Below are 27,716 nucleotides of genomic sequence, written 5' to 3' on the forward strand. Positions count from 1 at the left end.
TCCAAAAAGATGGTTTCTCTTTTGTTGCCAGTGTGTGAGTGAGTCTATGTCCATTGACACATGAAATGATGAACAGACACGGTGCTTGGGGTAAAATAAGAGAACAATTTATTCTTCGCTCTGTTCTACAAAACTTTATTACAACATAAAGCTGACGAACAAAACTGTGTCTGCTGGAAATAAAAGGTTTCTCCTACGAATATGCGGACAGCTATCAGAGGTGTAAAAGCAAATATATATGTACAGTAATTATTGTATGTTCACGTTGAAATTGTGCTTTGGAGTCCTTAGAGTCTTAGATTTTAAACAACGGGGACTTTTGTCTGCACCTCAATCACAAAAAAAAAGATTACAAATCTTTGCTGGGTAGAAAAGATGTTGAAAACTTTAGCACCATAGTAAGAAGGTTCTTGATCTAAAAGAACAGGTACCTAGATGAGGATCAGACTCAGTAAGGAGAATCACACGTTACAGTATTTCTTTTCATGAAAAGGACTCACTTAAAACTTTTTTTTTTTTAAGGCTGATAGACACTACATCAAACTCGTACAGTCCCAAGACCAAAACACAGTGGGAAATATTCTAAAGGACATTAAAACGAAGAAGCTTTAAACTTCCACAAAAGAAAACAAAGCCTGTGCACTGAGGCTTCTTCAGTTTGTGTCTCTCTATCTGTGGTTCATGTTGTCCTGTTTGTTCATTGGTAAAAGCCTAAATTCTTGACACCATGTCAAGTTACAACAGCAGAGTTTAAGAAATGAAGACAAGGAAAACATGGCTGTGATTTTAGAACCTGATGTCCCAGTACTGTGGTGCCTCCTTAACAGCTTCACGCTGCTCATCATCAATGGCAGCAAAGTCTCTGCTGGGCTGAGACGTCACCTCGGGGTGCTGTGTTGGACCCCTGGCCTCTAAAATGTGAATTGAAAACAGTGTTAAAGAGTGTATTGAAGGAGAAATGTGCATGAGGTTTCATTTTTACATTTACATGTTACTTTGTCAAGATAAAATGCTACACAGTTTGAATGTTTTTAGTTGAGCTCACAAATGTCTGTCGTATATATTTTTCTCTCTGTAACTGTATTTTATCCCTGCTGCATTCATAACTGCGCTGTATTTATAACTGAACTCTTTTCTTTTTCTTACCCTTTTTATCTTTATCTCTGTTGTTTCTAAAAGCCTCCCGTGGACAGGTGTTGCAAATTAGCATTTTGCTATAAACACTGAGAGCAGTGCATCTGGAACTTGTGCATGGTTAAATGTTACAGCACCAATGTTACTGTATGTCCATGTTAAATAAACAAACAAACAAACAAACAAACAAATAAATAAATAACTGAGCATGTCAGGAGAACACACCATCTCGAGATAACATCATTAAAAAATAATTTTCAAGCCTTGCCATGCAGATTCTGTTCCTGATATATTTATTATATATAAATAATATATCATATATATATCTATTTTCAGTCTAAAGTGGATCAATGTGGCAGAAAGAAATGAGATGCATTAGGCTTTCTAGACTTGTATATAGGATATAATGTTGGTTTTCTTGACCTTTCAATGGGGGTTTTTGACAATGAGAAACATTTAAAATATAGTATGAAAAGACCCAGAAAATGTTAAAGGACCAAGTAAAACATGTTTTATATATTTAGTTCATACGTGACACAGAGTACCTTTAATACAATTTAAAATAAAGGTTTGTTTATCAGAGGTTTTTTTCGTATCTTACCGGGGATGCAGAGGATCTGGGGCCTCTCCCACCTGCCTGCAGACAGACACCTGACCACAGGGTTCAGTCTCTGCTGGAAACCCTGAGCGCAGTGATAACGCACGACTGCGTTGGTCTCATATCTTTGTCGAAGTTTTCCAAATATGGAGGCGTTTCGAACCTTTGGTGGTGAACCACATGAGGCTGTTAGAAAAGAAAAGACATGTCAGCTCAGTTAGTATTCAGTGATGTAACGAGGAGTTCTTGAGAAACTCTAAATGTCAAATCTATACTACTCACAGGTGCTTTTCTTGCAAGTGTATGCAAGGTGATAGTTGCAGGGAACGTCACTCCAGCGTCCGTCATCGTGCCACACCATCACCACGCAGTCCTCACCAGATAGAAAATAACTGTCTGGCTGCCCTTTGTACCAGTTCTCATACAGCTGAATGGATGGACAGGGGAGATAAAGGTTGCATTTATAAAAGTAACAACTCCTTTTATATGGAATTACAAAATTGCAAAATTCTAGTTTCAGAGTTTGTGTGTGAAGAAGTGAATCCAAATAACACAACTTCCCACAAATAATAAGAAGGATGATTGAATATTGAACACTATGAAAGGTATACAAGGTAAGAGAAAACAGGCCCAGCTGAAGAAGAGATCTTCACTTTTAGTCCCGAGTATGGGTCCAGCTTAGGAATCTTATCGCCTTCACACAACTTGATGTTAAATGGTAAATGGACTTATGAAGTGCTTTTCTAGTCTTCCGACTACTCAAAGTGCTTTTACACGTCATGTCACACCTACACATTCACACACTGATGGTAGTGATCTATGTAGTATCATCCATCAGAAGTAACTAATCCCATTCATACACCACCACTGAAGCAGTGGGAGCAATTCAGGGTTAAGTGTCTTGCCCAAGGACACTTAGGACATGTTGCCCAGCTGGGGATTGAGGCGACGACTCTACCAACTGAGCCACTGATTAATCCTTGGAGTTTTATCTTGTTGCTTTTTTTTTCAATCATTAACCTATTAACCTATTTCACAAACAGTTAACTAAGCTTGACGTGTAAAATGAGTTGAACTCCCCCAATAAAAGGTGTTGGATTAGTTAATGAATTTAAACTCTTTTATAATATTCCTCACCAGTGGGTTCCCATCAGACCAGCGGAAATCATCCTCAATGGTTTTATCGTTTAAACCCGTCCACTGGTATTCTTTGTAGTTGCCTGGTAAGAAATATAAGTCAAATGGATTCTGTGATTAAGAGCCTTTCCCAGCATACATCACTCATAGTAGAGGATGAATCGTCGTGGTGATCAGAACCCACTGTTTATGAAACTCTGCTCCTCAGGGGTCATGATGGACACCAGGTGAGCTCCCAGCATGCGACAGTGCTGCTCCGCCACCTCCCAGCTCAGACGCTGGCTGAAGTGTCGGTAACAGAAACCGTGGAACTTATCCCAGCCTGGTTCACACTGCTCCTCGTCTGTAAAACATCACAAAGTAGGGGAAGAGACAAGGAAAACAAGCATCTTAAATATGTTTAGAGTCATGTTGTTATTCTGCAGCCCTTACTTACATTTACCCTTTGTTTATTTGGCAACCAAATGAAACCAGCTTTTCCAACTTGTTTGACAGAAATGACAACAGACAGAGAGCTTACCAGTCTGACAGAAGTCTCCTCCGTATGTCGGCAAACAGAGACACTGAATCTGCCCACCTCGCTCAGTGCAGGTTCCTCCATTGAGACAGGGCTCTCCCACGCAGGCGTCTGAAATCAAAGAAAGGCCAACTCAGATTATCCTGCTGCCTGAATCACTTGAGAGGGAACAGAGTGTGTGTATTATTAACCAAGTATGTTAAAAAAATAATTAATTAATATACTATTTGTGACATATTGCAGTATACGTCCTGTTGAAGCTGCACTATGCATGTCAACCAACAGAGGGCGGCAGAGGGCAAATGCAAACTCATCAGGACATCTTCTGTCTTCTTCTTGTCCAGTTTTACTCCACATTTTATTTTTTGTTTGTTATCTGTCTTCTCCTTCTTTTTGTTCTTACACTCTTTAATAATCATTAAGTTTTCAAACTTAACTTAAATTCCAACAGTTATTTTCTTTGCGTGACTGGGTTGTACTTTTTTTTTTTTCTGGTATAAAGTATAACTCTTCCCTCAGGGGATCAATCCCAAGTCTTCCTTTCTGCACTCCACCCATGTAGTTTCAGTTTAATTTGCAGAAGTTTGGGGCTATATTTAAGTCAACTCTGCTGAAGTGATTTACAATAGATGAAACTTTGTAATCTGTGTTAGCAGTATTAGAACATTATACTTGGAGAAAAGATTGATTTTCTGTCATTTGAATACTTCAACCTCTGCAAACCATCTGTTTCTCTGCAAGGGAGAAAGCAATTGTTCAACGTGGTCATTAGACACTGAAACACCAGGCCAAGCATGTCAAAAAACAGACACATATACAAAGTGTTATTGAGAGGTACTAGTATTGATCTTTCCTGTAAAAAAATTATGATTATGATGAAATCAGTGACTCATCCAGATATTTACACGGGCTGCTCCATTATTCACAAAACTTCTGCGGTTTCACACTTGCACCTGTTTTCTGTCAACATTTTTTAAAAGCATTGCAGGGAGTGTGTGGCAGCTCAGATAGCAGTTTATTACGTCTACAAGGCTACTGCAATGTCGTGTTCACCTGAGCATAGGAGCAAAAACTGTCCCAGTAATTTGTCAGGAAGTTGACATTCCTTAAGATCAGAGATTGGTGTGTCAGTTGAATTTTTTCTAAATTTGTAGAAGATGAAAAAAAAAAAAGGAAAAGGAGACACATGTGTCTAAACTAAAATTAAACATTTACAAGGTGATTTGGTTTATTTGTTTCCCTTTGACACCCTATAAACACGAACTTTGTGGTGTCTGTCATTACACTGCACACTCACACACTTCTCCTTCAGAGAATTTTGTTTGTGTCAGAGTGTGTGTGAAAGGTAATCACTGTATTACAAAAGACAAATGAGAATCAGATGTACTATAAAAAAGCACTATTGTGGTTTGACCCTTAATGGGATCTCTACAATAATAAAGCATTTTGACCACCTAAATTTACCTTATATCAACTTTTTTCTCAGCACACAAAAGCACACAACAATATCTTGTTGATGTTGTTGTTGTGCTGTTGTTTTGCATGCTTTGTACTTTATATATCTTTATTTGTATTTTCTATTTTTATACTATGTTTTTTATACCAAACTATCACAGTTTGCACCGTTGTTCACACAGAAACGACTTTTCGATCTGGCAAACGTTGACAATGAAGACGACTTTGACTTGCCCTGTAGGTTACAATGAGTGGTTAGTCATTCAGAGAAGTCATTGATTGTTGGCTTTCCAGATGTGGTTCTCTGTCTTTCTCTCCAGCTGCTGAGTCTCCACTCCATTACCATGAACAGACCATTACATACACATTGCTGCTAACCAGATTCAGGCTAAAAGTAACTGCATGCTCCAATCTGTGCAATACTATTTTGTTGAGGCAAGATTTTCAATGCCTAAAAAAAGGGGAAATAATGAGAAATGAGAAATCTGTTTTGTGATATGGTAAACTTGAACCCAACAAGGGCAATTACCGGATTTTAATCTAGAGTTTTGACAACATCTTCTTTGAAAGACTTATATTCTATGGAGACTATTTTTTTTGCATCTTTCTGCATAATAATATTAAAGAAAATGTTGATGAATTTCTTAATATATGACAATTAATGGCGTCATTTGAAATAATAAATTGAAAATTGGACTTACCGTGACCCTTTTTTAAAATCACGTCTAACTTTCTTATTTTGACAGGCTGTATGATATAAAACGTGTCTCCCATACCTCTCTCTTTCATTTAGCTAAAATAAAGCATTTCATAATGAAATAAAACCAAACAACAACAAAGGCATCAACTGATGATAAGACAAAACACATGATAGATTAGTTGACTTTATCATTCCTCTTAAAACACAGAATGGTACAAACCTTGCGAGATAACGATTAAAACAATTGAACATGGCATTTATAACCTATGAAGGACATTTAAAATTTACTTTTAAATGCTTCCATCAACAATAAATCAACACTGAACAACATTTGTGCTCATGAACATAAAAACACTGTGCTTCTGGTGCTAGATCGTCTCAAATAGTCTGAAAACATGAGAACAGATTCAACTCTTGCCAACCTGACATTTATAGATTAATTATACAACAGTTAGTTCTGACCAAGTTATCTGATTGGACAAGAGGCATTCAATGAGTGCTGATATACAGTTTAACAGGACTTGGATTTTGAACCTAATGTTTCACTCCACTAGGTGTTCTTATTGTTAGTAATTAAACCAACACTGTTGCACTCATTATTTCATACCAAAATCAACTACTACGATGTTTAGATCAGGTTTCTCCTAGATTTCTTCAAAAGACACTGTGAGGGAAACAACTTGCACTTGTTTGGTGCAGAAATTAGCTGATAATGAGTTTACCATAATGAGTTTACCATAATGAGTTTACCAAACCATTACTCTCGCAGAAAATTGCCAAATTCACACACTCATTCATAAACATACCAGTATGTATCAGTACTTCACAGAAGTCAATCTTTGGATGAGTAAGAAAACATCATGCATGACAAAAGTGGACTGTAGACAAATGTCAAACGGGAGCTGTCTCTGATTGAGAATCTTGAGGGGGGAGGTGGAGTCACAAGGAGAGAAGTGAGGAAGAGGAAGCGGAAGAGGTCAGAAGTGTGAGTGGGCTTTTTGAGACAACAAAGTGAAACAAACATGGGAAGTCATTTGAAAAGGAGGGGGAGGTGTTTAAAAAGAAAATTGAGCAGAGGCAGGTTGGGGCAGAGGACAGACCGGGGAGTTTAGTGCGCTGTCGCATCAAGTAGCAGGAGGAGGACAGTTAGGCTGATAAAAGTGGCTTTAACATTACCTGAAGCTTTCCCTGTGCCGCCTACAGCTGCCCTCTCATTGGGCAATATAAGCAGGGTGGGTGGCTGGGTGAGACTAAACTCAACATCCACCAGACCTTGATCCACTGGTGGCATGAAGGCTGTCACCACTGGGGGCTCAGACGTCTTGTGGGTAACCTTCTGTCTTGAGGTGGTCGGGCTCCAGGAGCGGCTGGACCAGGGTGTAGTGGTCTTAATCGTGGAAGGATTTTTCTTTGTGCTAGCAGAAGTGGGTTTTGTACTCGAGGAGGAACTTGGAGATGTTGTGGAGGTAAGGGTCGGGGATTTTCTACTGTACTCTAGATCGTTCATTGACTCTTGGGGTCCGGTCGTGGTGGTCAACAGAGCCCAGTTTGATGTTTGTGATTCGAGAGGAAAAACAGTAAAGTCCTCTTCAAATGTTGGGGCGATGCTAGCTGCTTCTTCTTCTTCAAGAGTTGGGACAATGTTAGCTCCCTCTTCAGTTTGGGCACTGTTAGCTCCGCCTTCAATTGGTTTGGAAAAGTTAGATTTCCCTTCAGGACTTGTGGTACCATGACCTTCTTCATCAAATGTTTGCGTAACATTGGCTTCTTCTTCAAGAGCTGGAGGAATGTTAGCTTCCTCACCAAAGTTTTTGGCAACCATAACTTCTTCTTCAGGGGTTGGGGCAATGCTAGCTTCTTCTTCAGGGGCAAGGGTTAGGGACAATTCACCTTCTTCTTCAGGGGTTGGGGCAATGCTAGCTTCTTCTTCAGGGGTTGGGGCAATGCTAGCTTCTTCAGGGGTTGGGGCAATGCTAGCTTCTTCTTCAGGGGCAAGGGTTGGGGACACTTCACCTTTTCCCTCAAGTGTCGGGGCAATGCTACTTTCCTCCTTAAGTGTTAGGGTGATGTTAGCTTCTTCCACGATTTGGGTAACGTTCCCTTCTTTGTCTGGTAGAGAGAGGACTTCAGCTTTCTCTTCAAGAGTTGTATCAACCTTTGTTTCTTCTTTGAGATTTGGACTAACTGTTACATCCTCTTTTCTGATGTCTTCTCCAAGGATTGAAGTGATTATACCAGGTTCATTTCCACTTGCCTCTTCGTACCTGTTGGTCATATCCAAAAACACTCTGTAACCTGACGTCTGATACAGCGCTGTGGGTTGTTCAGTGGGCAACTGAGATGTGTTTGAGCTCTCTGGGGTCTCAATAGTTGCTAAAATTACTCCAGAGAAGAGGCCGTCTTCAGACTTAGTCGGGTGCAGTTTTTCTTCACTTTCCATAGTGACTGCATCTTCGATTTCTAAGCTTGTACTTCCTTCCTGCCTAAAAATAGAAGACTCCCAGAGCTGTGATGCTGTGGAGAGGCCCATGTTGTCTGAATGGTGTGACCCAGGTGAGACTTTTGGATCAGACAGTGTTGTGTGAGGCTCTGCAGAAGCACCGCCAGAAGATACAGAACTTGTCAAATTAGCTGTTGAGCCAGAAGTGGATGTGGGACTTAAGCGGACTGCTTCGACGTCAACGTCACTCTCTATAAAAGACATAAAATGAGATTATTAGAATTTTAGTTAGTTTTAGGAAAGATGTGCTAAAAGTTGGATCAGCACACAATTACACCCCATGACATGAATCTTTTGTTAGCAGCTTATTAACAAAGACTGAAAACAAGGATAAAGCTAGCCTTTTGAAAGACCGCTAACTAGTGTTTGATAGCTAGTGGACTAGGAAAGGAAACAAAACAACAACTAACCCCAAAACAATTTAGACTTAATCTCGTTTTTATCAGTACAACAACTGAATTCATTTTAATTTTTTTTAATTTTTAATTTTTTCATCTCTTCCTATTCTTATTTTTTATATTCTAAGTGCTTATTTATGTATCTATTCTTATATTGTTTTATTTGCTTTGATAAACTGCTGCTGTAACACCACAATTTCCCAGTTTGGGATCAATAAATTAATTCTATTCTATTCTGTTCTATACCAGATGAGAAATTATGTTTTGACAAGCTTATTGACCATTTTCATATAGCAGCCATTTCCTCCTGGTGTCAAACTCATGATGGGGGGCTTGAACGCTGTAATTATATGGTACTGCTGTGTTCCAGTTTGTCACATATAAATTAAGGTTATCTGACATCTGATCTTGATTGATTACCAAGTAAAATGACAATGAAAAGAGACGAGCAGAGGAGAAATATGTGATCGCCAGATGAGCTTAGATTATACAAACCTACACACTGGAACACACAGTGCCACATTATAACATCATTAGGCCTCATGCACTGAGCATGATATGAGAGGAAAATACGCCTCCATGTGAACATGGTAAATGCTCCGGACAATTTCTGTGCCAGGAGTCTCCACTGGTTGCTCTTCAACTTCTCAGTGAGCAACATGACTACCCAAAGTCCCACAAAGTTATTGCCACAAAGCACATCTTTTAGTTACACTTTTTGCATCTTTTTTCATCAAACAAAATCTAACATTTTACTCTTTAAGTTTAAACCGTGCTCGTGGAGACAGTTTGTTAACTTGGACAGTGTCAGGATAACCCGTTTTCCTTCTTTCTGCTAAGCCAAGCTAATCTAACCAACTGCTGGTTACAGCGTCGTATTTATCATTCTTCACAAGACTACAGTGCATCATCTTATCTTATCTTTTGGCAATAACTTCTTTTCCAAAATGTGGAATAATTTTTTAAGAAATGAACGTTTGTTCTTTTGTTCACGTCCATATTTAAATGTATGCTGTCCGTACCTTGAGAAAAATCTCCTGACCCTTCCAGATTCACCCACAACGAAGGGAAGTCCTGCATGGAAGATCGTGTTGTTTGTGCTCGTTGTGTAACAAGTTCTTCTTCTCCTCTTGAAGCCTGAGTTGAGTCAGATACCTGCACAGCATCTTCTACTGCTGCCCCCTGCAGCCCCACCTGAACCATGGGCTCAAGGGTCATTAGAGTCACCTCCCAGAGACTCTCCTCCTCGTCAGTACGGTTGCTGTCTGTGTCGCTGTAATTGGCATGCGTTTTGTCAAAATTCATGAAGGCATCGCGTATTTCCTGGGAATCTAGTCGTCTCTCCGATGGTGTTGTGCTCTCTTCAGAAGCCGCGCCTGAGACTGTCTGGTTTTGTTCAAATGACAGTACAGGAAACCCTGTGGTATTTTCTGGCTCAGGTTGGTTAAAGGTCAAATTGAACTTGTTTTGAGAATCAGTCTCATTGAAAACACTAGGTAGTAATGATGCGTTTTGTGCTGAATCATAGGTTTCTGTTGTGCTGATAGTGATGTTCATCGGTTCGGTAGAACGCTGGGAGTCATGGCTCATTTCAGTAGGAAAAACAGTTTCATTAAATCCCTGAAGGAGGTCCATTGTAGGTGTGTTGTTGAAGGGAGGCTCTGTTGTGTCTGATAGTTCTGTTGGTTGTGTGTGGACAAAGTTGTCCTCTGGGGAAGCGCTGGAGAAAAGGGGAGAAGATTCAAGCACCCCTTGTGCTTTAAGTTCCACCTGTTCACCATTGTTGTTCAGTTTGAGCTCTTGATCTGTTTCCATTAATATAACAACATCTTGGCCGATGTCTTCTGGCTCTGTGGCCACATAGTCCCGGGGAGAGTCGGTATGATCATTTGTGCTCTCTGCAGAGGACAGATAAGGGATTGAAATTTAGATAAGAAATAAAATTTCAAAAAAACATTTTCTGTATTTTCTTGAAAACTTCCTTCAAAGGCTTTATATGTGATTTTTTGATCCAGCAGATGTCGCCCTTGAGCACCAGCATGAAACCAAAACAACTTGCACCACATTGTTGTGTTAGCATGCTAATGCTAGCGATCTTTATTATGCTCATATCGTCACACTGCATGTAAATTTACCTGAAATGAGCGTGATCTAGAAACACAGTTAAGCAGTGAGTACAGTATGTTATTCTTCTTTTCTCTAGTCCCTCAATTAAACAACTTTTATACACGAGGGGAGGAGTCAGCCGGCCGTCCTGGCGATGTAAACAAAGTGAAGATAGGACTCTGAAAACATCACAGACAGTGGGACTCGGCTGTTACACCCATTGTAGACAGTCATGACTCACAGAGTTATTTTCAGAGGATATACTTGATTTATATTATATTTAAGTGTGAAACATCACATATAAAACCTTTAACGTTTAATTGAATACATATTGATGTATTTTAACTAACACATATATTTCTAAAGCTCTACTTTTTTCTGAACAACAGTTGACAGCGTAATATCCTTACACTCACCTCTGAAACAATAAACGTCATGAAGGCTGGAGGACTCTGGGAAGCCAGTTTGGTTGACAAAGCGATAAAGGGTTTTGACGCCTGCTAATGGGCCTCCACAGCGCTCTCTAGGGGTCATTATGGGGTAGCGCACGCTGCCATCTGACAGCCAGCCGGGGCTGCAGTAATCCAGACCTTCACTCCAAGCAGAGTACAGCTGTGCAGTTGTAGCCAGCTGTGCACCTGCTGCTCGGCAGTAAGAGTGTGCTTCAGCAAACGACAACTGTTGTGGGATGGGGTCATGAAACACCTCCCCTAAAAACAGAAAACATTTTCAGTTTTATCTTTGATATAAATATAGTCCAATCTATAGATTAGCTTGAAGGATATTACAGACTGGGCCAAATAGCTCAACACAGATGTATCCATTAAAGTGGCTAACATGTTCGCTGATTGTATCATTTAGGGACACCATTATACAGATTGTCCACTAGAGGGCAAAAAATAAATGTTTTCAACAAAAAATGTACTTGGTACCTATTTTTGTTCCGCTACAAAAACAGGCAGATTTAAGATAATCTAATGAAAATGTTTCATGAATAATTACAATAAATACCTGTAATAACTTTTGATTTGAAGCTCTTAAAATTGTTTACCTGAAAGCTACAAAAGGAAGAACTTCAGTAAGACATTATTGTTCTCACCGTCAATGTCTTCCACATAACAGTAAACATCATATAAATCATCTGGATCCATTGTCCCATAGTTCCTCACTCCTGGTTGGCCGTCCATGTCTCCATAACAACCCTCACGCGGAACTTGGATTGGGTACCTGTAAAAAAAAACAGAAACAAAATCCTGGAATATTTCACCTGTTTGTAAACTGTGCAAAACTAATACTGTACTTTCCAGAGCTACACTTCAGGCTAAAATGTTCATAAAGGGTTAGAAAATACATCCTGCATTATCTTATCAGACACAGAGATGAAACTATTAAAAGAAAGATTTGAATCTTTCATAATTTACAGCAAGGCTGGCTCTTTTTGCGCCCGAAGGCGAGGTTATTATTATTCACAAGCATGCTCCTGACTTCAGTGTGAGAAAGCCAGGACATTCAATACGCAGGAGGGACAGTCCCCTGCCGGGATTCAAACCCTGATTCTCATTGTGAGTGGATAAGGCTAACCCCCACGCCTTGAACTTAGGATTTCACACTTTACCATCAGGTTATTATTATTCAAAAGCGCGGTCCAGATATCAGTGGAAGAAAGCCAGGACATCCAAGCTTCACACAGAAAGGCCCTGCCAGAGATGAGAACCCTGAACCTTCTTGGTGGGAGGTGGCAGTACTAACCACCACACCACTGACCCTACCTTGCAGTGCTTGCCTGCTTAGTTTTTTTTTTACACTTTCCCATCAGAATGCATCAAAAGCATGGTCTAGATCAAAGGTTCTCAACTGGTCTAGCCACAGGACCCATCACCCACTCCTTAATCAGAAATCGTGACCCAAGTTTCAGATATATTTCAACCAATGAGATTTGTTTTAGGAACATTTTTGCAGTTTGGACCTCAGATGGTACAAAACACATGACGAACAAAGAGATGAAACAAAACAAACATGTTTTTAAAACTTTTTAGACTGTTTGACAAATTTTTTCCCAGGCACACCTACTTTCGCGACCCACTGAAAACAACTCCACGACCCACTTTTGGGTCCCGACCCACCAGTTGAGAACAACTGGTCTAGATAACAGTGAGGGGGTGTGGTCCAGATGACTGTGGGAGAAAGCCAGATCACCCAACCTACACAGGGATAGGCACTACTGCAAGATGTTCAGGAGATATGAACCCTGAACATCTTGCTGTAGGGCTAAATCCTTACCCCTCCACCACTGTCCTTCCTTGCTGGCTTACTGAACAGGTGTATCACCTCATTGTTCATCATAATGATCACTCAATGATAACATTAACTTAAAACCAGATGCTACAGGAAGGATGAGATACCTGACGGACTGATCTGCTAGCCAGCCTGCATCACACTGCTCGTAGCCGTCATAGTAGGCCGCCAGCAGCTGGTCAGGAGTGGCGATTTGAGCCCCGATAGCCTCACAAGCCATCTGGGCTTGATGAAAGGAGAATGCATAGCGTCCCAGAGCGTCTCTATAGTGGAAAACAACACCTAAACAAACAAAAATACACAAAAACACATGTAAGCATAAATGTATATTTCTATTAAAAAAAACACAAAATAACTTTAAACAAATAAGAAATCTTCTTCAGAACTACAGATATGGTTCACGTCTTTCATTTGGTTACCTTTGACCTTGAGTTGTACGAGGTCGCTGGCATCCTCGAGGCCCTGCTGCACCTCGCAGCGGTAGTGACCCGTGTCGCTGGAGCGTAAATCTCCCAGCCACAGAGACAGATCATCAGGGGAGGAGGTGTAGTTAAGCCAGGCAGCGCGGTCTCTGTACGCCTCGTTGACTTTTATCCTTTGACCCCGCGCCACCAGGATCTGCGTCTCCACCCCGCCGGACACCACTGTCCACTTTACCCGCGGTGCAACAGGGGAGGAAGATGATGAGGAGGTGGTGGGAGTGGAGGACAGGGATACCAGGCAGGGGATGGAGATGGAGCTGCCCAGTGGGGCGGAAATCGGACCTGAGTGGGGAATTGTCACCTGGAGCTGCTGCACATCGTCTGCAGAAAAGAAAGAAGAGAGTGGATATTTGCTCGTTTTAGTGACTCACTTTGAATGCACCTTTACTGATCACTGAATGTAAGGGAATACTGAAAGAGAGAGAAAACACTGATATACCAAATGCAGATGGAGTTTGGGTGGGGAAGGCCAGAGTGAGGCGACAGACTGCTATGAGAAATGGAAGTATTTGGACTTGTCTGTGGAGATAAAGAGAAAAAAGATTAATAAAGCCTTCCTAATGTTAAGTCAAGGGAACGAGAGGTCAAAGGTTATTTCATCTCCTAAAAATGTCCAGTTTTTAATTTCACACATGTTTAACCTTTAATAGGCAGGACAACTTCTGGTACTGGAGGTCATGTATTGTGTTGGCTCAGCTGGTCATGTGACATGCTCCAATGATAGCACCACACTGATTTATCATTGTATTAAAGGTCACAACCGGAACGCCTTTGTGTTACCTTAGCTACAACATTCACCCGCTGTGGTTACAGTTTTGCACATTTATCCATAAACAGACGTTACCATGTATTGTTCTGATCTTTAGGCACCTAAAATTTGTCATTGATATTATCTTCATACCTTTAAATACATGTTGTACTTTAAAGAGCTGATTTTACAGCACAAATATTTTAAATTCGTTTTGTGAGCTTTTGCACACATTAAAACATCAAGCATGAGCAAAAACAAATGGATTCAGAGCTAAAGGAGAAGAATGACACGCCTTATAGGAAAGAGCAAACGAGTTCACCAAAACATGCCTGTGGGAGAAGATATTATTAGAACACGATAAGAGTCCACAGCCATGCAGTCGCAGCAGTGCTTTGAAATAAATGCTAACCAACTTAGGCTAGAAGGCAAAGAAATTCTAGTTCAAATCCATTCAAAAGTTGTTGAGGATCTCGAGGATCTCCAAAGTGTCAAGAATGTCTGTTCAAAATGTCATTTTCAATAGTTATTTAGATGTTTTAGTCTGGGCTTTGGAATTGGCATTGGAATCAGAAGTGTTTTATATTTAGAGTACTGCCTCTGAGAAGTGTTATTTATTCTATTTGTACATTTGACAGGGAATGATTCTCATTCATCAACAGAAAAAAAATAACTACAAATGAGCCAAAATTAGTACATGTCTTAAGTTTTCAGATGTCAAAATGTCAACCTTAAAAACAGATCAAACAGACACGTTAGGATTAAACAGCCTATCAAAATACATCTCTAAGCATTATCTTTTAGAATGCAACATCACTAGAAACTAAACCCTCCTAAGAGAAAAAAGTAAAACATGTAAAACACTACACACAAAGTCCCATGAGACACTGAGCATGTATCTAAAAGCTCGATAGTGAAGCATAAAAGAGCAGCTTCTCTGGTTTTCTGGAGGGAAGCAGGGCGCACAGACTCCTGACCACAAACCATTCATCACCTCCGGGAGCTAATGACACAGCGTCTCAGACCCACGGCGTCCTGCCAGCTCCCCATCACCAGCCTGGCCCTGTCATTAACCCAGCAGGCATGGCAGCGCTCACAGTGACCTCACACAACCTCCTGACGAGGCCATGATGAAGCTGCAAATGTTCATTCATTATTCAAAAGCAGTGCTACAGAGCCTAATTACTTTTCATGACTGATTAAGTGCCTGTAGAATTCAATATTTTTTATACAAGTATTGCGTTTATTCACAGACTTTAATGGTTCCCAAAAAAAGCAGTTTTGAATGTCGTTTTTAAAACAATCGCAGCCTTGTACAGTTTGACACTTTTTATAGTTTTACACATAAACTCCAAGTAAGGGAATATTGTGAAAATCTGGGAATAAATTCCTTACCAACCAATATCTACACCAATGTGTTTCTAAAGGTGTCTAGTTACACATATAAAAAGATTTAAATTCAACTCCTGTAGGAAAATCCGTGAGAGCTGCTGAAACTTCGGGGACCTGGAACCCTATTGGTTGAAAGTTTGAATGTGCCTTAAATAGCATATGAGGGGTCAAATTAGGGGTTATTTGGGATGCTGAATCCATTGCAAGCATTTATTTTGCACCAAAACCACTCCTTGTTAGAGAAACGGCCACGCCCACTTTCCCCGCTCTTTTGAAAACCCTTTGTTTAGGTGAAAATCAATGTTGCTTGTTGCATGTGAATTATAAAGTATCTTCATAGGTCTATTTATAAATGTATTAGTGATGGTAACTACCTTTTATTAAATGTTGCAGTTGGTTAACATTTGTAACAAGTGAGTGAGTTTTGAGTGGCAGGTGCCAGACGTGCTCAAGCCATTCTGTGGATCATGGACAGTGTTGTGGATTTTTCTGTTGGTAATGAAAGATCTCAAGTCAAGGTCTTTTGTCGTTGTGTATTTTATTGCATATAATAAAGAGTTCTTTTGCAAAAAGGGTAATCAGCTACAAAAGTAACATCAGTCACAAGTGCATCAAAGATTCCCGGGGCAGTCCCGGCTGCAGAGCATATTTATACTTTCACAGGGTGTAGGTATATTACATATACACGAGTAAAACATCGTCATTGGTTTCAGCTTGCCCTAGTGACTACGCCTTCTGCTAGTTTGCCTGATGATTTATCTATGCAAGCTTCTTTCTATAAAGTACCTGGTATGAAGGAACACCAACAGAAACTTCACACAAACCAGAGCCAGCCCTAACCATTTTGGTGCCCTAGCCAAGATCCAGCGGTTGCCCCTTAAATTGCAGCCAGTTTGACACCAAAGACAAAAACAATATTCATCCACTTAAGAAAACTGGCATACAGCTTTATATTTACCAGAATTTCTTTATTTTAAAATAAAAAATACTTCTAAACAAACATGAATAAAAAGTTACTTCACCATAGCATTATATCGACATTAATATTTTTACAATAACATGACGAGCACCTCATGTTGGAATCTGATGGGGTGGAACCTAAATATTTTAAATAGGGTAATCATAAAATGGTCACATGTTTGATGTGTAAAATATGAATCTAAGATGCCACTTGTAGCTTTATCTGTCGACTGAAAGCTCCTACAATAAAGCCCTGATTCCTGAATGACTCTCTTTATGGACAACTGTTGAAAAGAGAGAATAAACAGAGCTTAATACAGAGGAGCCTGATTCTGTCTAGATGACTTACTTTACATTAAATAATATATGCTAAAGTGTGAATAAAGTCAAAACACTATATTAACATGGTCATCACCAAAAGTAAGCCCTGAGTGAACCCAGCAGATTCTGAAATGTTATATCAAACACATACTTGGTATGAGTCGGCACAATTGTAGCTCACTAACTTGTGTCAGATTAAAAAGGGCCTTGTCTGACGGCAGAATAAAACTGTTGTGTGTTTGCTCGCCAGCTGGGTGGACTCCACACGGGCTGCTATCACTATTAGTATTCTTGACAAGAAAACGCCTCACAGAAAGCGAGCAGTGGGCCAGGAGGACAGCTGCACACTGTGCTTTCACTTCATACCAACTCCCTTCACAAAAGGGCCTCAAGGGAAAATTAAAGGACGGGACACTGGCACACTTGCTCTGCTTTTTCTCTTTCCCTTTCTCTCCGGCTCTTTTCAGGGGTGGAAGTTTTTGAACCACTAAGAATCGTTCTGGAGCAGTGCTTTGTACAAACAGAGCGGCATTAAGACACTGAACACTGTATGAAATGATATAGGGGTGTGATTATATGTGACTTTGTGTATTTAGATCGATGACTTTGGGAGGAAATCTGTGTTGCTGCAGATTATCTGACTTTGTAAGATCTGATTTTCATCAGTTGTCTTTTGCCTTGTTGTCTCTCTGCAGCAGTTCTGCTCTTTTAATAAGACTAACAAGTCAAGCTACAAATCAATGCCACCCAATGCATTTACAGGTCGACAAACTGCAGCCAATGCATTATCCACTAATCCAGTCTCCTCCTGCTGCAGGAGTACAGTACAACACTGCAGCTAACATTATGGTCATCAGTGGAAAATAAAATCAGGAAAAATGAACATTTAAAGTTTTAATGTATGAACTATAGTGAACATGGCACAGCTGCAGAGGGCTCTGTCTGTGCTGCACTGCTGAATAAAAAGCTTTGCTCACTACATGGTGCGATCGGCCTCTGCAGTTCTCTGCATCAAGGTCAATTCAGGCGAACCTCAGGAAAAGAACTCCTGATCCCAGATTAGCCAGGTTGAATATGTAAAGACTCTGGTTTGACTGATGTAAGCGTAATGCACTGCTGAACTTGAACTGGATTTGGCAGTGATGATGAGTCTGATGATATGTGACAGGATGGATTTTCTAGAATACACTGTCATTTTCTTTTCTCAAGGGGACGGGGATGAACTCTTGTCTGAGTCTATGTCTACATGTGTGTTTTGGCTTCATCCCTCTACTCTCATCTCCAAACACTGACTTATGGATACAAATCTACAGTAGATGGTTTGAACCAAAATAGTTTAAAGAAAATATGCAATGAAGGAATGAAGCATGTAAGGTACGACTTTCTGCAAGAGAGGACTAAATTTACATCAAACATTTTCAGAACTGTAATGACACATTTGGTTTAAACAGATTGAGAGTTGGAGTAGTACTTCGGCCCATTTACAATGTCGTATTCACATGTTCAGAAAGGAGCGGTTGGTAGGCTGAATCTGAATTTATTTATTTTAATAGGGACAATGCAATTTAACATAATTTCAATACAAAGCATGAAACTGATGTGCTGCATAAAGAGTATACAGCTATTGCTAATTTCCAACTCGTGTCGCCAGTTGGGCTGTTAATGTCATGGATCAAAGTGTCACTGGTTTGATTCCTGCCCGTCATCTTGCATGTCATACCACCCTCTGTTCTTATAACATTTTGTGGTGATCAATAACAGGAACTGTAAGGAATCTCTGTAGCATACCGATCTTTGATAGAAATCTATTAGCATAGAGCAAAGGATTCAGAGATGGTTAAATGAATGAAGCATTTGGGAAACTTGGATCATCTATGGAACCATGCTAATAACCAAGCAGCTTATACCAGTTTTAATTTGAGACACTATAAAAAGAAAACACATTTTTGTAAAGTTCATAATTTAAAAAGCTTACTTCTATTCATGTGGGTAACTATCAGGGATCTGGTCGACAAACAAATATTAAGAAAATATAGGACTAAATCAAGTTTGAAATATACCTCCATGCTAAATCTACAACTTTAATAACTTCATTCTTACCTATTGCTAACATACATATTGTGTAGGTTTGGTATCTTATGGTAGCATATTTTGTGTATCTGTCACACGTATTAGCTTTAACTACAACATTCATAAAGTTGTTTGTTTTTAAGAACAAGAAGAAGCTAAAAAAAAGTTCACCACTGTGGCCGAGAAAACGTGCTGCCAACCAACTAGTGTGTTAGAGGTGTAATTGCTCCATCCACATCCATCATGATGATATCAATGGGAGTTATGTTTTTATATGTTTTTATTTATGTCCTTGTGCTGTTTTTATGATGTATATTTCCTGTATGGACCTCTATTGCAAAACAAATTGCTCATCAGGTAAAACAAAGATTGTACACCCCATTCCAATGCTCAGCAGACACAGCACCACACTGTATGTTTCTATGACTTCTGCACAACTAAAACACCATGCACCATGATCCTGCATATTCTTATACACCGATGACACTCTCCTCATACCCTAAAAACTAAAAAGGCAGATCAGAAAGAAATATTTTGTTGTACAAACAGGAATCTCGACTTAACACATCTTCTCTGACTCTATGCAAACAGCCTCTAAGTTGTGACTGAGTTGCACTTATTATAGAACTTATCTCAACTTTAAAACTGTGCTGGAACCAGCTACCCCCAATCTGTCTCCAAACAAGATGATCTATTTGGAAAAGCCACCCACCAGATGAGTCACCAACCAGGACCACCAATGATCCTGGGAAAGAGTAAAAAAGTCTGTTTCAAACAAATCCCAGATCTCAGACTTGACTCAGAAAGTCTGTGTCCTGACCACATATTGTGCACACAAGCATTTTTTTTTTTAACCATGCATGGACACTTTGTTGTGAATTTTCTCTGTGCTGCCTCCAGAAAAACAAAGAGACAGTTTATTCATCTATTCCTGGCTTCTGACTGTGTTCAGGTGTGCTCCGCTTCCTAAGACTCATCATTTTCACAACCCACAGAAAATGGGCCTGGCAGCCTCAGCATTTTTCTGTATCAGTGACAATAGAATCATGAATTGAATAGAAAGCAGGAACTCTTCAGTTTCAGACTTACATACTCCAACATTCAGTTATCAAAAGCTCTTCTTTGTCCACACAGATCCAGGAGTTGTTTTAGTCTTCAGCTCTGCATTGTGTGTTACACTGAAGCCATCACTTTATAAAATACAATTATACTAAGTACTGCACATTATTGATTACAGCTTTATTCTACAATGTTAAGAAGGGAATAAACGACCAGCCTCCAGCACATTTTCTCCTAAAACTTTTACAGCCAGTATTCAACATTGTGATAGCTTCATGGGCTTTTTTAGTTTCTGACGTGATCCAGAAACTACAAAACCATTTATATTTTACAGCTCTATAAACATATGCATTGTACTTCTAAGTTAACTGGAATATATAATCAATCTTTTTTTTTTGTATAGTGCAAATTCATAACAAATGTTTTTCAAGACAATTGAGATAGCAGACACAAAGACACAAACAGAGCAGATCTATACTCACTGATGGTTAAACATTAAACCACCGTGAGCACAGCACTTGGCAACAATCAGCAAAGTTACAGTGGTGGCAAGGTGAAAAAAACCCAGCCTTTTAACAGGCAGAAACCTCAAGCAGAATCAGACTCGCAGTCAACAGCCATTTGCCATTACTGTGTTGGGCTTGGAAAGTGAGATAGAGGGAGATGCAGAATGAAATCTGGTGCCTGTACGTGATTGTGGCCAATATCCTACTGAGTTAGGCAACAGATTTGTAACAGAAGCAGATTTCGTAGATGTTACATATCTATGAGCCCAATAATCAGAACGAAATGCCATTTCCCCCACTTAATTATTCATTTTGAATATTTGAATATATTTAAGTATGATGTTGTAAAGGTCTAGCACACACATGTACCTACTTCTAGAAACATGTTTCTGCAACTCATCTTTATCAACCTCGCTCACCACAGCAACTTAGTCTTCATGCACGCCACCAGTATTCTGTTTAAACAGGTTGCCACACCCATGCAAAAATACAAAATATGCTATATAAAACCAGGCAATCTATTTTTTTTTTTTAATCTATATTTGCTCTTTAGACATCCATTGTCAATAGTAGAGCTGAGGATATGACAAACGTATGTTTATTATCTAGATTTAAGCAAAATGTCAAGAGAAACGTCTTAATGGTCATGATGAAAGCAGACCAGCTAACCTATTGTTTTCTTAATGGTCAGACAGGAATGACCAGAGAACCATATCATTGCTTTGGGTTTCATTTGCCAGTGGACCATTAAAATAAAGTGTGCCATCACCTTTATCCTCTCTCTACCTGTCCATTAATGGAGTCTACCTGAGACCTGAGGTGGATAACATGAAGAGAAGAGGCTAAATGTGCACTTCAGTCACAAAGTAGCTCTTTAAGTCTCCTGCAGGGCACAAAGTCTAAGAGCTCAAATCGAGCCTTGCCTTACTCCCAGAAAAAAAAAACACAATAACTTTGATTTTAGAAATAAGTGTCCAAGTTATTTCAGTCACATGTAAGGAATTTAGCTCAATTAAAGTGTCGATCTTCGTTTTCCATTCACTTTTCGGTACATTCTCATGCCCACCTGTGTGGAAAAGAATAAATAACCTACTTTACTATTATTGCACAATAATGAGCATGCGGTAAGACAAACTAGCTAATTAGCTAAATGCTATTGAAACACAGTGGGGGGTCTCTGTTCAAGAAAACCAAGAGGCAGACACTTAGAAAAAGTTATGCTTAACTTAGTGCGTCAGTCCCTTAAAATGTTGTTTTCTTGGTAGAAAATAAACTACCGGCTACAATTTCAGGACCTCCGCTGAGGAAAGCAACTCCTGTAGTGCAATTAAACTGGTAAACACGGTGATTTTCTTAAATTACACCGTGACTTGAAATCGAAAATAACTTCAACATGAAAGTACGCCATAGACTGCGTGTGTCTCATTAACAACAATACTAAAACAAAACCTACCGGGTTCCCGTGAGCAGCATCTTTCAGCTGATGCTGGTTGCTTTGACTTCTTGGCAGTAAAAAGTATTTTTCCGTCAGCTGCTCTCTGGATGCTGCAGTGCGTCTTGTCCTGTCAGAGGGGGGAAGCAGCCCTGGATGCTGTGCGCAGGTATGAAGGAGCTGGAGACTGCACACTCCCAAAGTTCCGAGGGGAAAGGAGGGAGTTCAGAGAAAGTGAAGTCCCATATATAAAAAAAAAAAAATCTTGAACTGCCCACTTTTTCAGCCAACACTCGGGATGGAGATGGCGCATGTCTGTCGGGGGGGGGGGGGGGGGGGGAATGACATCTAAAATAAGCGTTTTTATAGGCTATGAGCACTCAGGAGATGACCTATATGTTTTTATCTGCAGGGCACCGACTAATGCATGGAGAGTCATTTGGATGAGGCAGAGTGAGTTGAGTCAGCTGCTGCTGCTGCTGCAGGTAATATTGCAGCACAATCACCTACAGTGGATAAACAGGAGGGTGAGGGAGCTGACAGTCCTCTAACTCTGGGGCTGTTGGTGCTCTTAAGTCACATTGTTTAACTTTGCTTGAGTCACCACCATGGGGGGGGGGGGTCATGCACAATTTGCTGCATCCTGCAGAGGAGCAGCTGCAGCTTAGAGATCTACAGCTTTAATTTATAGATTGTGTTTGTTCAAAAAAAGTATACAGATAGACAGTGTGACAATCGTATAGACATTAGATAGATAGATACTTTATTTGTTAAGCACTTTAAAACAACCACAGTTGACCAAAGTGCTGTACAGAAGAATAAATAAAACACATAACAGCTCACATGAGATAAAAGAAAACTACATGTGAAATACAGAATCAATTTAAAAGACATAAAACATAAGTAAAATGAATAGGCACGCAAAAAAGAAAACATATAAATAAACAAGTTGACGTCTTACTGTGTGTCAAAGGCCAGGGAAAAGAGATGGGTCTTAAGAAGAGATTTAAAAACAGGCAGAGAAGAACAACTTACTTGACAACACAAATTGTGTTTGAAAGTACTACGAAGAAGAAAAAATTGCAGGGATTACTTTTTTTAAAGGTTGATATTATGCAGTTTAAAAATCAACACAGCATGCATTTATGGTCATGTCCACGGCCACTTCAACATGCACAGTTGGACCAGTGCAAAAATGAGCTACTTTGACCACACATAAACCCCTAAATGTAAATTACTTCAGGATTAAAAGAAGCCTTCTCATCCCTCTTTTGTTGCATCCTTTAAAAAACATGCCTTCAGCAAAACAGAAATATGGTATTTTAAACCTAACTAACTAAGTTAGTGGTGCAGCATTAGATTTTACAAGCAATGAGACAGATGTCGTTAGGAGAATGGTAAAACTGACACATTGAAATTCAACCTACTGTCTCATCTCTGCACATCTGGCAACATGCTGAAGGAAGTCAACTTTGAGACACTGTTTAGCACATTGATTTAAAGTGTATTGACATCTTTACCCTGTTGGTTTGGGGCTTTGGAGCAGTTATTCCCCTTGCCTTGTAAATCATAATTTCAGTCAGTCATTTGTAAGATTGATGGCCATGCTGAAACTGCAGTCATAAGTTACTTGTAGTATATCTTCAGGGATCTTCTTGGCTGAGTACTGTATATCTTGGCATCAGTTAATACTGTAACAGAGATGAATAAGGTCAAGTGATGTGTGGACGTGTGCCCTCTGCAGACGGAGTGAATGGTGCTTTGTAGCGGTCGCCCTGTGACTCGACAGCAGTGGTCGATGCTGCACACCCTGAGGAATCTCACATCCAGGTACCAGCAGGAATGTCTGAGAAGGAAATGTCAAAGCTCAAAGCGCAGACAGAAATCAGAGGTGAGCTGGAGTCCAACTTCATATTCCAGCTTTGATGGACTGTCATAGTGACCCCGATAGATTCAGGACAAGTCAGCAGTAATCCTCACTCTAAGACGTCATTCTCAATCCCAGGAGAGGCTTTTTTTATTTCCAACTTCAGAAACGCTTGTGCTACACCTGCTCCTGACATCGCACCTTTGAATTTACCCATGTTTGTGTGGGCTAAATAAGAAAAACTTGCCGGCAAAGATCTTGTGATAAGATTACAATCTATCATTGTATCTATATTTATCTATTAATGAAACACAGGTCAAATCCCTTCATAGAGATCAGATTATGTTTATATAAAGCATTTAGTTCAGCAGTTGTAAGTAGGTTATCTGAGTGCATTTACTGAAGGCCTGTGCTTCTGTGTTTTTTAAGGCACACACACACACACACACACACACACACACACACACACACACACACACACACACACACACACACACACACACACACACACACACACACTCACACAAAATAGATTTGGATAAAAGCGTCTGTTCAGTGAATTGCAGAATTGTAGAAAAATATTGTTTATTTTATACTTCCACTTCGCTGTAGTTGATGTTGTTTGTTTTGTAAAATACGACAGTATACATTTTAGTTTTCTTACATTAAAGCAGGGTTAGCTCGTCAGGTCATTTGGCAAGCTAGACAACTAACAACATCAAAGGTATTATGCTAGCAATAACATAATATGTCAGGGTTTTAAAGCTCCTGTGAGCGGTGACCTCAGGTCTTGAAAAATGAATCCAATGTGGAAGTGCAAAATCCCGCAGTTTGCTGAGTGTCCACTTGAGGCTGGCTCCAGGAGCCCTTGAAGTACTCCTGTAGTAATTTCAAGCTTTTAAATTATTTTAGTGTATATATTTTATTGTTCTCATTGCTCTTTTATTGATTTTATTTTCTGTATCTCATTTCTCGTTGTTTATCATTTATGTATGTTTTCTCGGTCGCCCTCAATGATCTCTCCGAGAACTTAAATAAAGGTTGAGGATGATGATGATGATGAAGTCACATACACATGACTGGCAAAAAAGCTGTTTGTACAGCATAAATTAACATGTTTACAGCCTGGTACAAAAAAACAAAATAGGTGTGATTAGTTTTTGTCATCATGGACACACACTGTACAGGGGGTGTTTTTTTTTTTTAAACGGCTCTGTTTTGATATTATGAACAATACGATTGAGAGTTCGGCTGAGACAGCATTACCAGCATGGCGGCTGCTGCCGATGAGCCTCCGGCCGTAACAAATATCTGACTTCACTCAGGCTTCGTCCATTAATACTTAAAGTCTATGGAGGGACTTCCAGTTTGTTTTAACTATGGCGCCCCCTGTGGACGGAGCAGTAACTTTCCTATCTTTGATGTTCTTGCCGAAGCGCTTTTTCATGTCAAAAGATAAAATCTCATCCTGCCTTTTAACAATCAAATGTTTCACTCACTGTGAATCTTTGCTTCAGGAAATGCAAAGAAGGAATTTTCTGGAATAATAATGTAAGTCCTCTTGTCTGACACATGCCCTGTAGAAGTGTTTAAAGACATTAAAAATTAAAATATAGAAATAATATATATTCTTGCTTTTGCAGCTCTCGAAAAGTACTCATTTCAATCTGTTTCATAACTGGATGAAAACCCCTCATAGGATCTTTAAGTTCACTCTCCAGCTCATAATTGTAAAATATTGAGGTGATGTACAAGAATCCATTGAGAGAAGCTTAGTCAGACCAAACAAACTGTAGTTTAATATGCATGCAAGCCATGCCTCAAACCTACATGCCAGCTAACGTAACATTTTCCAGCATCCTTCAAACAAGCAGCCTATAATTAGGCACTATCATTATAATGTAGCTGAGCTTAGATCATCAAGTGAAAGAGGAATGGTCAAATTTAGTTTTAAGTGTCTTCAGATGTTTGTGAGATTTTTGAGAGATCACAATCCTTGTGATTTTTAAAAGTCAGATCAGAATACCACTTAGGCTGTATCAGGCAAAACATATCTGAAATTGTTGCTTTTTTAGATACAGTATCTGTAGAGCAAACTGTAATATATCCGTCATAAAAAGAGACATGAAATTAAATGCATTTTACACTAATTATTTAACACGGTGTAATCTGACTTTTTTAGATGAACAAAGATCTACCATTACTCGATTCTGACACGTGCAATCTACACAAACAGGTGGGATTCATTAGTTCATGTGGCTGAGAAGCAAATATGACTCAGCTGAAATACAGAGCACACAGCCTGCAGTTTCTTTTTATGTAAACCTAATTCTGCTTGAGTCATGTTCAGTGGTTTCATTTAACTGGGTTACCAGAACTGCTGTGAATTTACCACAGGGTAGAAATTACAAGATGAGCATTCTTAAAGCTCTGTCCACCCAGACTGACATAAATCTGTGTGCTGTCAATGGAAACATTAAAGACAAATGAAACGACACAAAGGTTCCACTTCAAGACTGTTACACATCACCTTGCTGTAATCCCAGACTGAAATCCTCATCCAATGACAGAAAAGACAACCAGCCTTTGAATCATTTTTCCTCCCATAAAAACGAAACCTCAAAAACCCTGTTTCCGCTGACGGCGCCTTTTATTCCCTTTTGGATGCAGAGTGGCAGAGAGGCAAACTGGTTCAGGAGGGACGAGTCTGGGAAATGTGCCTCTCTCATCTAACCAGCCAAACCCACCACTAGCCATGCTTTCTGCATGATGTTACTTCACTGACCAGAAATTAGGGTATATGGAGAGCCACTGTGAAATTGTGAGGCTGTTATATTATCTGTGACACATCGTTTTTTTGTGTCCACACCTGGCTACAAAGTTAGTTGCTTCTCCAGCTGGAGACTTGGCAGAAAGTAGAACGGTCTTTACTGTAAATCAATACAAGTTGTTAACCAGTGACGGTTAAAAAAAAAAAGAGACAGTAAAGGAAATGGACGTCATGTATCAAAAAAAAAAAGTACAGCTCAGGATGATCATTGCTAATCAAACTGGGTGTTTATTGGGCAGTTTATGTGAAGTGGGTTTTCTGTGTGTTGTGACAGATCTTTTAAAAGAGAAAACTAGATTTCAATTGGGGCCATAGGCAGAAATTTTAAAATGTTTCAATCCAACCAAGTCCAGGATCTGTAGTGCAACCTGCATCATCAAAATTAATTGGGAAAAAAAATATTTTTAATCGATTTTTATCTTCTGACATGATGCTGTTCCACTCTCGAATGGCTAGAGGCCACGCCCCTCCAATTGTTGTGGGTGGAAAATCGGGCCTTAAATTTGTAGTGTAGCCAGCTTGAGTGTATTTTGCTGGATGAAAAATATTATTATAATGGTGGACTACTTATTGGACTACATAAGAGAACCTGCCCCCTCTTTAGACACAAAAACTCATTTTAATGTAAATAAATATTAGTTATTTTTAGTCATAGCACCCTTACTTACTTAAGCTGTAATGTCTTTTTGTGTATTATAATGCCTTGTTTTTTGTTACATTTAATCACCAGAAGATCCTTTTGGTTTGTGTAAAGTTCTTTTGACATCTACAAAAGCTTTATACCATAAAGTCTCCACTCTCCACTGTTGAGAGTTTGAACATATTAACCAGCTGGAGAGAGAGAGGGGCCAACAGCTGGTAGAAAAAACAGCTGGTTAACATTTAGCGGATTCTCTCCACGTCAGACATTTTGACTTGTTTTAGCAGGTCAAAATGCTCAGCAGAAACTAAATATATGAGCATTGGCTTTGGTTCCCTTTAGGTCCTTTAGAGGACTTTGCCAGTTAACCAGTATGCACAGTAGTGAGAGAAGGCTCATCAAATGGAAACAGTCCATCGTTACTGGTTTCATGCAGACGTTCAGCTGTATCAGATCTGTGCTGTGGAAAAGTTGCACTACATTCTCAGTGATATGACTTGTAGTAAGGAAGAATAAAGTTATAGAAGGACATTTTCAACCTGAATCCTAATATCAGTAATCCTTTAAGA

At 39.6% G+C, this 27,716-nt stretch overlaps 1 protein-coding gene across 1 annotated transcript; it reads right to left on the minus strand.

Moving 5' to 3' along the window:
- Nucleotides 1-85: 85 nt before the first annotated feature.
- LOC132991285 (brevican core protein-like) lies at nucleotides 86-22,019 on the minus strand. The gene is made up of 14 exons (XM_061059995.1): nucleotides 21,832-22,019; nucleotides 13,762-13,841; nucleotides 13,260-13,643; nucleotides 12,948-13,122; nucleotides 11,645-11,772; nucleotides 10,962-11,255; nucleotides 9,462-10,337; nucleotides 6,718-8,232; nucleotides 3,390-3,497; nucleotides 3,054-3,212; nucleotides 2,870-2,952; nucleotides 2,015-2,159; nucleotides 1,736-1,918; nucleotides 86-911 (listed from the first exon to the last, which is right to left on the minus strand). The coding sequence occupies exons 1-14, from the start codon at nucleotides 21,849-21,851 to the stop codon at nucleotides 787-789; spliced, it is 4,275 nt and encodes a 1,424-aa protein (XP_060915978.1). The 5' UTR covers nucleotides 21,852-22,019; the 3' UTR covers nucleotides 86-786.
- Between the last annotated feature and the right edge of the window lie 5,697 nt (nucleotides 22,020-27,716).

Source organism: Labrus mixtus, chromosome 16 (assembly GCF_963584025.1).
Source record: "Labrus mixtus chromosome 16, fLabMix1.1, whole genome shotgun sequence".
NCBI classification, from domain to species: domain Eukaryota; kingdom Metazoa; phylum Chordata; class Actinopteri; order Labriformes; family Labridae; genus Labrus; species Labrus mixtus.